This window comes from Hypomesus nipponensis, chromosome 6, assembly GCF_054491055.1.
Source record: "Hypomesus nipponensis isolate SF chromosome 6, ASM5449105v1, whole genome shotgun sequence".
NCBI classification, from domain to species: Eukaryota; Metazoa; Chordata; class Actinopteri; order Osmeriformes; family Osmeridae; genus Hypomesus; species Hypomesus nipponensis.
Genome location: NC_140366.1, coordinates 12344149 through 12356675, shown reverse-complemented (window position 1 = coordinate 12356675; position 12527 = coordinate 12344149). Strand labels below are relative to the sequence as shown.

The following is a 12527-nucleotide window of genomic DNA, read 5'->3' as shown; positions in this document are numbered from 1 at the left end:
AAACCACTCACGCTCCCTATGCCGGTAGACTGATACTACAGTGTACTTTACAGAAGGGAATTTGTAAAATTACATTTTCCTTCAGTTCCTTCAATTCCTCATGTCCTGTGTTTTACATTCACATTATTTTTTTTTACCTTGCCTTGTCCAATCAGATTGGTCCAGCAGGGAGGGCAGGGCTTCCTCCTGTCGAGGGACCGACGGAGTCAGACCGTGGACCAATCATCCCTGTTCCCTTGGGCATCCGACCAATCCTCAGTCGCTACCGCATAGAGGTCAGAGGTCACTGTTGTAGAAGTAGGAAGAGGAGCAGTGGCAACTATATAAACAATATACTGTATACTAAATAGTACAGTATGTACTATGGCCTACATCCTGTGTTAGGGTTGTGACTGCTTCAGATCGGTTCTGATGGGTTGTGACTGGTTCTTTGGGGGGAAGGTGCTGTTCTGGGGTCTGCGGGACCTAAAGAGGGTAAACCTGGCCAAGGTGGACCGGCCCAGAGTGGACATCGAGTGTGCAGGGAAAGGGGTCCAGTCTGCCCTCATCCAGAACTACAAGAAGAACCCCAACTTCAGCACCCTGGTCAAGTGGTTTGAGGTGGTGAGTGGAAGTCTCAGGACCAAGCTAGATATCTTCTCAAACTCTGGAAGACCTCAGAGGTCTCAATTACATTGTTTATGTCTATGATTTGGTTTTTCTATCCATTAATCCCTGGCTAACTCATTGAGCTAAAGCTAACATTTACATTTATTCATTTAGCTTTTATCCAAAGCGACTTCCTAGAGACAGCTTTACAAAAGTGCATAGGTCACTGAGCAACAACGCGATACCCCCAAAATATTGCGGGTAGCCAAAACATGAAGCATACATTGTGAAATTGTGAGCTTAAACTAGCTTTCTCCGCTCGGTCCTTAAACATCTTCCACAACATCTACCTGACCCTTCTATTTCTTGGTGACCCTTCACCCCTGACCCCCAACCCCAGGACCTGCCTGAGAACGAGCTGCTCCACCCGCCTCTCAACATCCGAGTGGTGGACTGTCGTGCGTTTGGCCGCTACACCCTGGTGGGCTCCCACGCTGTCACCAGCCTGAGACACTTCATCTACAGCCCTCCAGACAAGAGCTCCAACAACTGGTCCAGCGCAGGTAGACACACACACACACACACACACACACACACACACACACACACACTGGTACACTGGTACACTGGAACAGTATTCATCTGCTGTTTTTTACATGCATACTGTGATCCCTCAATGTTTTTGAACTCTCAAGTTCAAGTCTAAATGCTGTAGTCAGTCAACATAATGTATCATTCATTCAGTTTCTCAGCAGATTGTGCTTCCTCTCGAATGATTCCTGTGTGTTGTATACTGCAGTATAACCCTTTGTACTGTGCTACACTGTACTGTAGATGAGAGTCTGTTTCTCACTGACTCACTCTGACACTCTCTCTCTGCTTGCTTCTGCCCCTTCATGCTCTTCCTCCTATCATTCACCTCCGCCCCGTGTTTCTGTATGTCTTGTGGTTTTTCTCTTTTTCTCTCTCTTTCTCTGTCTTGTGTTCCCCGGTCTCCCCTCTCTCTTTCTCTGTCTTGTATTCCCCGGTCTCCCCTCTCTCTTTCTCTGTCTTGTGTTCCCCGGTCTCCCCTCTCTCTTTCTCTGTCTTGTGTTCCCCGGTCTCCCCTCTCTCTTTGTCTGTCTTGTGTTCCCCGGTCTCCCCTCTCTCTTTGTCTGTCTTGTATTCCCCGGTCTCCCCTCTCTCTTTCTCTGTCTTGTGTTCCCCGGTCTCCCCTCTCTCTTTCTCTGTCTTGTGTTCCTCGGTCTCCCCTCTCTCTTTCTCTGACTTGTGTTCCCCGGTCTCCCCTCTCTCTTCTCATCCCTCTCTGGTCCCATCCCTCCGTGGTGGTCTCACTTACTGCTCGACCCCTGACCCCCCTCGCAGCTAAACTTATGAATGGCTACATGGTCCTCACCAACGGGGGGTTCCGCCCTAACCCCTCCCTTTACACCCACACCCCTACCCGCACCCTCTCTCGCCCCCTAGGTGATGTCATCGTCAACATGGATACCGAGTCCTACAGGAAGATGGACACAGTGGTCAAATTAGACGCTGTAAGATGTGTGTGTGTGTGTGTGTGCGCGTGTCTGTGCATGTGAGGGTGTATGAGTAGATTAGTGTGTTGTGTATTTCATTCATGCAGAGTGTAACTGGTGTTGTTTTGTGTGGCCCCTCCTGGAGACGTCTGATGCTGTAGTTAAAGTAGACATGGTGAGTACTCCTGTCTGTGACCAGCACCCAGTAAACCAGTGGTGTCGACCTGTGGGGACAACCCCTACCTCGTCAGCACCCTGGCTCAGTCTCTCCTTCCTTCCTGCAGAATGATGAGGAGAAAGAGAAGGAGAAGAAGAAGAAGAAAAAGAAGAAGAAGGGGGGAGAGGTGGAGGAGGAGGAGCTGGATGAGAGCATGCTGGACTGGTGGTCCAAATACTTTGCTTCCATAGAAACCCTGATGGAGGTGTGGCCTATTCTATTCATATACATTGTGTTCTATTGTACTCTATTACAATATGTTCTATTCTGATCAATTAAATGATCAAAATGTTAGATTTCATATACTATAATATACATATATTCTGGCCTGGTCCTGTCATGGTTGTGTGCCTGTGATGTGAAGGTTGTTGGTCTGATTCCTCAGATCCTGAAGGCCCAGGAGGCAGCACAGGCAGAGGCAGAGGAGAGAGAGGAGCAGGAGATAGCAGCTGAGGGAGGAGGTAGATAACAACACCACAGCACGACCACAACACGACCACAACACAAACACAGCACGACCACAGCACGACCCACTAAAGGAACATAACAATCATGCTGAAGTCTGTTTGTCTGGCAGGACAAAAGCATGTGCCCTCCCTCGCCCCCCTCCCTCCCCCCCCTCCTTCGCCCCCCTCCCTCGCCCCCCTCCCTCCCATCCACCTGATTCATTCTCCTGCAATGCAACTATCTAAGGGCAGTGACGCTGTCCTCAAGACCACCCCCCCGCTTCTGTCTACACAGCCTGACCCACCCACCCTGCACTGCCATGAAAGTTGACTGATGAATCTAACCCTTATCACTTGAAATAAATAGGTACCCTCATTCTTTAACTCCAACTGATTCCACAAAAAGTGATTAAAATCAGGAACCTTTTATCATCATGTAGTATCTGAGAGAACAGTCATTTAAGAGTTGTAATATCCATCGGCAATGTTGGAATAAGAGTCAATTCTGAACTTGAGACATTAATACGGGCGATGTCACCAGGCAAGTGCCTCATTAGCGATGAATCACCATGGTTATTGTTGCCCAGGAAGTAGCAACTCTGTCAGCTTTCATGTCGATTGACAAAGTGCTGTGTCCGTCCTCCTTCACTCCTGCTCCTCTATCACTCCTCCTCACCTGGCGTCACCTCCACCCCTCTGCTCCTCCACCCCTTCACTCCGCTCCTCCCTTCCTCCACTCCTCCGCTCCTCCCTCGCTCACCCAGAGATCAGAGCTGATGACCTGTCTGGTAAAGGCCCCAGGGGGAAGGAGAAGAAGGAGAAGAAGAGCTCCAGGGAGAAGAAGAAGGCTCACGCGGGGGAGGGGCTAGAGAAACGCCCCCCCAAGCCCAGAGTGGATGAGCTGCTGGTGGGTGTGGCTTCCTCTCGTCACCATGGAAACATACTCCTCACAGTAGGGTGGAAAACCGTAACACACGCACATAGACACAGTAACACACGCACATAGACACAGTAACACACGCACATAGAGGACAGACACACATCCACACACATGGACGCTACAATGTTCATAAATGTTTAGCTGCTCTTTCTCTGAAAATGGTGTGTTTGTGTGAATGTGTGCATGCATGTTTGTGTGTGTGCGTGTGAATGTGTGTGTTTGTCCAGGTGTACCACAAGGAGCTGGAAAGTGAGTTTGACAACTTTGAAGACTGGCTCCACACCTTCAACCTGTACAGAGGGAAGGCTGGGGATGATGACGAGCATGCCCTGGACGACGACAGGATTGTGGGCAGGTTCAAGGTGCTCCAGAGGACACGTTCTCCACACTCTCATCACACACAATGTGGATTTACACACAACTCTTTAAATCTTTTCCAACTTGAACTTTCAATGGTATTTTGGTATCGGAATCAATTGGAATTGATTAAATCAGTGTTGTTGAATAGTTGTTTCCTGCTGATTGTGACACAGTTGTTGGTTCCTAATCACTTGCTCCTGTGCTTTGACCCAGGGTTCCATGTGCATGTACAAGCTTCCACTCTCCAATGACATCACCAGGGAGGCGGGCTTTGACCCTAATATGGGCATGTTCCAGAGCATCCCACATAACGACCCGATCAACGTGCTCGTCCGAGTGTATGTGGTCAGGGTGAGTGGCCTCTCAACCTTTGAACCCTTGACCTCTGACCCTTGTGTGTACCACAGATGATGAGTGTATGTTGTCATCCAGGCCACTGATCTGCACCCTGCTGACATCAATGGAAAAGCAGACCCCTACATCGTCATCAAACTGGGCAAGTCTGAGCTGAAGGACAAAGAGAACTACATTTCCAAGCAGCTAAACCCTGTCTTTGGCAAGTGAGTGTATGGAGTGACAATTACTTCCTGTAGTCCCAAAAAGGCTTACGAAGTAAATTAACTGAATCCTCTAAACACTGCAAACTCGTTTCTATCTCTCCTCCTTCGCTCTCCATCCTTCCCTCCCTCCCTCCCTCCCTACCTTCACTCTGCCTCCCTTCTCCTCTACCTCCATCTGTTCATTCCTCTTTCCTGCTCACCTGCTCTCCCTTCCTCTCTTACTTCCTACCTTCATTCTCCATTCTTTTGTTCTTTCCATCTCTCACTCCACCATACTGTATTTCCTCTCCCAGGTCGTTTGACATCGAGGCCACCTTCCCTATGGAGTCCATGCTGACAGTGTCTGTGTATGACTGGGACCTGGTGGGAACTGACGACCTGATAGGAGAGACCAAGATTGACCTGGAGAACCGCTTCTACAGCAAGCACAGGGCCACCTGTGGCATCAGCAGCAACTACTCCATGTGATTACCTGTGTGTGTGTGTGTGTGTGTGTTGGTATCTGTCTGTTTGTCTCTCAGCATTAATAAATGACGCACCCTCATAAACGCTCACTAACCCTGCCATGTCTCCTGTTGCTGTCAGGCACGGTTACAACCAGTGGCGGGATCCCTTGAAGCCCAGCCAGGTCCTTGCCAAGCTGTGCAAGGAGGGCAAGCTGGACGGGCCCCACTACGGGCCTGGGGGCCGGGTCAAGGTGGCCGGCCGCATCTTCCTGGGGCCCACCGACATAGAGGATGAGAATGGTGCTTCTAGACTTCCTCCTCTCCTACTGTCCTGTAACATTGATGTACCAGTAGTGCTGTTAGACTTCCTCCTCTCCTACTGTCCTGTAACATTGATGTACCAGTAGTGCTGTTAGACTTCCTCCTCTCCTACTGTCCTGTAACATTGATGTACCAGTAGTGCTGTTAGACTTCCTCCTCTCCTACTGTCCTGTAACATTGATGTACCAGTAGTGCTGTTAGACTTCCTCCTCTCCTACTGTCCTGTAACATGATGTACCAGTAGTGCTGTTAGACTTCCTCCTCTCCTACTGTCCTGTAACATGATGTACCAGTAGTGCTGTTAGACTTCCTACTCTCCTACTGTCCTGTAACATGATGTACCAGTAGTGCTGTTAGACTTCCTCCTCTCCTACTGTCCTGTAACATGGATGTACCCGTATTGCTGTTTGGAGGTTGTTTGTTGGGACATCCACTGAACAATACAACTCAATCCTCTCCTCTCTTCTTCTCATATCTCCTCTCCCCCCCCCCCCCCAGGTCTAAGGAAGCAGACTGAGGAGCACCTGGCTCTGACTGTGTTGAGGCACTGGGAGGAGATCCCCAGAGTGGGCTGTAAACTCATCCCTGAACACGTGGAGACCAGACCCCTGCAGAACCCAGACAAGCCTGGCATAGAACAGGTGTGTCACACGCTCTCCCAGATACAGTCACACACATACACATACTAAATACAGTCCACTGAAAGCACTCACACACACTCTTACACTCCCACACCGGTAGATTTGTAGTGGAGAAGTGTGTGTTATCTCCACAGGGGCGGCTGGAGATGTGGGTGGACATGTTCCCTATGGACATGCCAGCCCCCGGACCTGCCATTGACATATCCCCACGGAAACCAAAGAGGTAGGTCCCTGACCATAACAACGAAAAATTAAATGATGGAATGTCTCCTCCGGAGTAGCAAGAGATAGATCAGATAAGCTACGGTTTCTAAATGATACAAACAGTTTACTTTGAATGTTTCATCAAAATAATTTAAATCTACAGTATATTTTAAATCAGCTGAACTTGTAGTTTTGTCCACAGGTTCCTGTGGTAAGTTGATCTCCTTAGAGTCAGATCATACTGTGGAAGAGCAGACACCACCAAGACCAACTGTGTGTGTGTGTGTGTTCCTTCATGCTTCCTGTCCCAGATATGAGCTCAGGGTGGTTATATGGAACACAGATGAAGTGATTCTGGAGGATGATGATTACTTTACTGGGGAAAAGTCCAGTGACATATTTGTCCGGGGGTAGGTACGGAGGGACGAGCGGCGCTCAGCCCCGCCCGTGTGGATGTGACGCGTGTGTGCTTGGCGTTAATCACTCTTGTTTTCTTGTGTTCCCATTTTTCCCTCTCTGTGTGTGTTTGTTGTGTGTTTCTGTGTTTGTGGTGTTTCTCCTGTGGTCCCCTCTCTCTCTCCTCTCGTCAACGCTCTGCTGTTGCCTAGCTTTGAGCTCCGTGTTATTATTTGGAACACAGATGACGTCATTCTAGAGGACGATGCTTTCATGACAGGAGAGAAGATGTCTGACATCTATGTCAGGGGGTAAACAAACAACTCCACAAACGACCCCATTGCATGGCTCGTACCAACCTCCCCGTCCTCATCCCCTACTCCCTCTTCTCCTCCTCCTTTCCTCTCTTTCTCCCTTCTTCTGATGTCATCCCTTCTCCCTCTCCACTCATCCTTACCTCTCCTTCTCCTATTCCTTCCCCTCCTACCCTCATAAATTCTCCTTTTTTCTGCCCTCCTAACTTGTCCCTAATTTCAGCAATCCAACCAGCACGCAGATCCCTAGCTGAAGACCCGACCCACCCCCACCCCCTCCCCCCACCCAGTCCCCCCCACCCCTCTTATCAGCACACAGCAAACAATGGCTTTAACACCCACTTACAGAGAAGGGACCAATCAGAACCATATCTATTTTACATTCATACAGGCTCATTGGCTTATCAAATATAGGTTGCTTACAGGGAAAAAAATGGTTTTCTATGGCTGATCATTGAATTGACCCAGGGAGGTATTAATATAGGAGTAGTTGGTGGGGAGTTTGATCAGGGACTAGCTTTTAGTAATAGTAGGTGAAAGCATTTTTTATATATATGCAATGGAAGGTATGGTCCTGTCTTTCCATAGCAACTGTCCCTAGGGCAGGGGTTCAGATGACTCAGAAGAAGATGTTTGATCTCTTGCATGAAAGCATAAGCCAAGAGATTCCACATGTTGGTTCTAAAGAAGCCTTAATGCAATATAAACAAAATGTTGCCACTGATACACTGACGAGCAAACTAATTTAAAGATATTCTCTGGTTGGGTTTCTATCCTGTTTCTGTCAGCCCCGTCAGTCTGAACCTCAACAACATCTGTTCCTCCTCCTACACCACTGCAGGTCACATGGTCTGACAAGATGGTCTCCTCTCCATTAGGTCTTCTATGGAACCACCATGCAAACTGGCCTGACCAGACAATCGCCAACCAGCCCAAACTAACTCTGTCAATCCCTGATTTAGGATAAACAACCATAAATAATCCTACCCCTTATTTACCCTAGCTAGACATAGTTTACCCTAACTAATCTTGGCTGGTGTAACCCCTTCCTCCTCCCCTCCCAGTATCCTGTAGGCCTGGGACAGACAGTACTCATAGGAGAACAGGACTATGAGGAACCCTGTAAAGGACCTCACTTGATTCTCTGATTTGACTGATTCTCATTTTGTAAAACGCAAGCTTTGTGTGTGCATGGCCTGTTTTAAACGTGTGACCCTCCAACAACAAACCAGTTTTATTACTGGATAATTACAGTCTGGTGCCTGTTGCTGTTAGTCCTTTGATGCCGTCTTTAAATTGTTAATGGGAATCTATTTGATTTGGATTGACTGATTAGTTATTGGAGGATTATATCATGTGTTGTTATGACATGTTATAGACTTACCTTTTACTTCACACATACTACAAACTAGTGATCGCATGATCACATTTTAACCAATAATCTCTAATCAATAACCAGCCTCTGCAATCCTTACATTGAATTCAACGATTAATTTCTACAGACTATAGATTGCATGTCATCTACCTTCAGTAACACAGTCCTCAATCTCATCTCCTCTGTACTTTGACCAAGTAGGTCAAAGCATCTCTGACCACTCTGACCCTTGACCTTTCTGTGTAACCTCTGATCTCTCTCCCAGCTGGCTGAAAGGGCAGCAGGAGGACAAGCAGGACACAGACGTGCACTACCACTCCCTGACAGGAGAGGGCAACTTCAACTGGCGCTTTGTATTCCCCTTCGACTATCTGATGGCCGAGGAGAAGATCGTCATCTCCAAGAAGGAGTCCATGTTCTCCTGGGACGAGACCGAGTACAAGATCCCAGCCCGCCTCACCATGCAGGTGTGGGACGCAGACCACTTCTCCGCAGATGACTTCCTGGGTACGACCTTTCACCTCAGTGTCACCTTCAAATATGAAAAATGATTTCTTCTTCAAATTACATATGTACGGTATAAACCAAATGATAAATATGAACACTAGAGTTACATATAAACATATGGTGACTGCTGTTGTTGTCTTCTTCCCAGGAGCGATAGAGCTGGACTTGAACCGGTTCCCTCGCGGGGCGAAGACTTCCAAGCAGTGTTCCATCAACATGATCCAGAACGAGCACGACCTTCCCACCATCTCCATCTTCAAGCAGAGGAGGGTCAAGGGCTGGTGGCCCTTTGTGGCCCGCGACGAGAACGACGACATGGAGCTCACGGTACCCTGCACACACACACACACACACGGACACATATGGACACACACATGGACACACACAGGCACAAACACATGCACACAGACAGTCATAGACATGTACGTAGACACACCACACACACGGTTTCCATTTGTGTTAATGAACAGTATTTGGCTTCTGTGATGTCACAGGGTAAAGTGGAGGCGGAGCTTCACCTCATGACAGCGGAGGAGGCTGAGAAGTGTCCAGTAGGTCTGGGACGCAATGAGCCTGACCCTCTGGAGAAACCAAAGTAAGAATACACACACACAGTACACAGACTAGCACACACAAACTTAAACACACACTGGCACGTTCTTTCACACACAGTCACACACACACACAGACAAACCCACATGAAAATAGAAACCAGTGGCACGAAAATGACTGGGTTGGTTTTCACAGCCAAGCAGGGCTGGTCCTTCCTACAGGCGACAGGCATCCGCCTAGGGCGGCATGAAGAGGGGGGCGGCATTTTCCCAAGTGCATCCATAAATTAACCCTCCCGCACAACTAGCAGAGGGCGCCAACCGCGCCACGGCATACCTCCGTGTAGCGTTTGGGGCGCCGGCCCGGGGGGGCCAGTATCAGAATGTCATGGCTGTCCTGTCAGATCTGGGGGAGATGCAGCCCCCTTCAGCCCGGTCTCCTCCCTCCACCCTCACACTTCCACTCTCACTCGTTTATCCTCCATCTCTTTACCTGTCTCCCTTTGTTTCCTTCCACCCATCCTTCCTCTGTGCATTGCCCCCCTCCCTTCGAACATGATCTGTCCCTCCATCTCCATCCCTCCATTCCTTCCTCCTCCCGTCCCTTTGTCCTCCCCCTCTCCCTCTCCCTCTCCCTCCCTCCTTGCCTCGGAAGTCGTCCAGACACCAGTCTCATGTGGTTCCTGAGTCCTCTGAAGTCCCTCCGATACTTCATTTGGCACAACTACCGCTGGCTGGTCCTGAAGGTGCTGGGTGCTCTGCTGCTGCTGCTGCTGCTAGGCCTGTTCCTCTACTCCATCCCTGGGTACCTGGTCAAGAAGCTGCTGGGGGCCTGAGACGCTGGTGGTAGCCCCTCCTACCTCCCCTCTTTCTCTCTCTCTCTCTCTCTCTCTCTCTCTCTCTCTCTCTCTCTCTCTCTCTCTCTCTCTCTCTCTCTCTCTCTCTCTCTCCCTTCTCATCTCTCATCTTCTCCTCTCTCTTTATCTCTATGTACTTTATTCTTGTTCCGTTTCTGTTCAGTTCATTTATTCCTGTGTCTCTCTCTCTGCCCAAGTCTCTCCTCCTCTCTTTCTCCCTCGCTACACCCCATTCCTCTACGAGAGCAGACCCTATGGTACATACCCTGGTTACTTCCCTGTCTCTGCCCTCCTGTGTTCTCTGTGCCAGTGTCTGTGCCATCCCATAATAAACACCATCCCAGGCCTCTTAACAGCTGTGGTGTGGTGAACATGTTGTTACCGTGGCACTTGTCATTCCGCCTGACATCCATGTGCTCACCATCCGGAGAGTGTGTCTGTGCTTCAGTCACTGTGGAGTGATGCTCTGTTCCTGTGGATATTGGATTGACTCCAGTAAGGCTACTGCATGAATAGTAACTAACAACTAATGCCTGCTTTGCAATGTTTCTCTCTAACCATCTTCCCTCCCCATCAATCTTCCTCCACCCCTTCTTTCCTCTCCTCTTCTCTCTTTTCTTCTCCCCTCCTCTCCTTCTTTCTTCTCCCCCCCCCCTCTCCCCTCCTCTTCTCTCTCCCCCCTCCTCTCCTCTCCTCTCTCTTCCTCCTCTCCTCTCCTCCCCCCAGCCGTCCAGACACAACCTTCCTGTGGTTCCTCAGCCCGCTGAAGGCCGTGCGCTACCTCATCTGTAACCGCTACAAGTGGCTGATCATCAAGATAGTGGTGGCCCTGCTGCTGCTGGCCATGCTGTGCGTCTTCCTCTACAGCATGCCTGGCTACCTGGTCAAGAAGATGCTTGGGGCCTGAGGCGGGAGCAGAGGAGAGGACAGGAGGAGGGGGTGGGAGTGGAGGAGAGAAGGGAATAAAAGGAGAGGAAAGGGGGAGAGGACAGGACTGGATGAGGAGAGGTTACTAGATGTTATGTGCTGCAAGGTTGTCCCTCTGTCCTCACCTACAGCTGTGTATCTTCATTCACTCTCACCCTTTGTCACCAAACCTGGCCAGTGAAGATTCTCCCTGAACAATGAGACTTTCCCCTGGACTAATACAAGCTCTGCTACTGGCCCACTGCATCATCTCCCAATCACGCTACAGCAATACACCTGGCCTAACCAGTCCAATGCTTCCAAGCTGGACCCTAACCAATCAGTCACTACCATCCCTGAACTGACCAACTAACCAAATGGAATGTTTGTCCCGTATCTGATCTGTCAGCTGTTTGGCTGAAGAGCTCACCCTGTTCTAGGAATGTTTGTTTATTTATTTATTTGGTGTTGATTTTAGTTATTTAGAACAGAAACTGTTGGATGACTGTTGGGAATTGTTGACAATATCAAATGAAGGACAATTCCTAGGGCAACTTGTTGCACTATTTGCACAGAAATGATGAAGAAATTGAATACAGATAACTATTTTGCTAGAATTCACTAAATGCATTTCATTTCCATGAACACTTCTTTAGAGGTTGCCTTCCTAAGGTTTAGCTTCACTTGTGTTGTCCACTCAGTGTTTAAAGGGGCAGTGCTTGTTCTGTTTCACCCCTCAAAAAAAAAGAATGCACTCTGACTGTTACCATAGTTTACCCTCGGTAGAGCATAGCATCGAGGAGGCATGCGTCTGTGACCTGATGTTCGAGAGCAGGTCACGTGACAAAGCATGACTCTTATTCTAGCTTCCCCATAGCTCACAACTCCTTCTGTCTAGAATGCTGGAGTTTAAGCTGCTGTTTATGAGAACCTGAAGTATCAAAATAGGGGGGTGGGGTTGACCCCTGACCCTGCCGCCCTATCAGAAGGCTTGGTTGACTCCTGACCCTGCCGTCCTATCAGAAGGCTTGGTTGACCCTTGACCCTATCAGAAGGCTTGGTTGACTCCTGACCCTGCCGTCCTATCAGAAGGCTTGGTTGACCCTTGACCCTGCCGCCCTATCAGAAGGCTTGGTTTGCAGTGTGCAGTGCTCTTCCGTTTGATCCCTTGCTTGCAGCTGTAATTCTGACATCATGACTTGTGTTGCAGTCCTTTTAGTGATTCTGTGTTCACAAAGTACGATAAAATAGTTCATGTTTGCACTGAACTCTCGCCTGTTTGTACGATTTAGAGTGTATTTATATCTCTTTGCTGAAAAGTGTTCCAATATTTATTTTACGTCTGTTTTAAAAATGATTTGAAATAAACAGAATGACTTGA

General features: G+C 48.8%; 1 protein-coding gene across 4 annotated transcripts in view; it reads left to right on the top strand.

Annotated features, from left to right (window-relative positions):
- otofa (otoferlin a) overlaps positions 1–12527 on the top strand; it is a 51398-nt gene that overhangs the window by 38246 nt on the left and 625 nt on the right. For 2 of the 4 annotated variants that reach the window (XM_084700354.1, XM_084700352.1), the window contains 20 exons: positions 156–275; positions 442–603; positions 989–1151; positions 1954–2123; positions 2251–2280; positions 2390–2527; positions 2708–2783; positions 3533–3675; positions 3936–4070; positions 4282–4419; positions 4501–4628; positions 4922–5092; positions 5214–5374; positions 5894–6036; positions 6171–6259; positions 6552–6650; positions 8591–8832; positions 8981–9159; positions 9327–9427; positions 10967–11147. In XM_084700354.1, coding sequence (XP_084556480.1) covers positions 156–275; positions 442–603; positions 989–1151; positions 1954–2123; positions 2251–2280; positions 2390–2527; positions 2708–2783; positions 3533–3675; positions 3936–4070; positions 4282–4419; positions 4501–4628; positions 4922–5092; positions 5214–5374; positions 5894–6036; positions 6171–6259; positions 6552–6650; positions 8591–8832; positions 8981–9159; positions 9327–9427; positions 10967–11147 — 2769 coding nt within the window. Of the gene's footprint in view, positions 1–155; positions 276–441; positions 604–988; positions 1152–1953; positions 2124–2250; positions 2281–2389; positions 2528–2707; positions 2784–3532; positions 3676–3935; positions 4071–4281; positions 4420–4500; positions 4629–4921; positions 5093–5213; positions 5375–5893; positions 6037–6170; positions 6260–6551; positions 6651–8590; positions 8833–8980; positions 9160–9326; positions 9428–10038; positions 10220–10966; positions 11148–12527 lie in introns of those variants that run through there. The other 2 variants (XM_084700353.1, XM_084700351.1) reach the window with 2 other exon arrangements.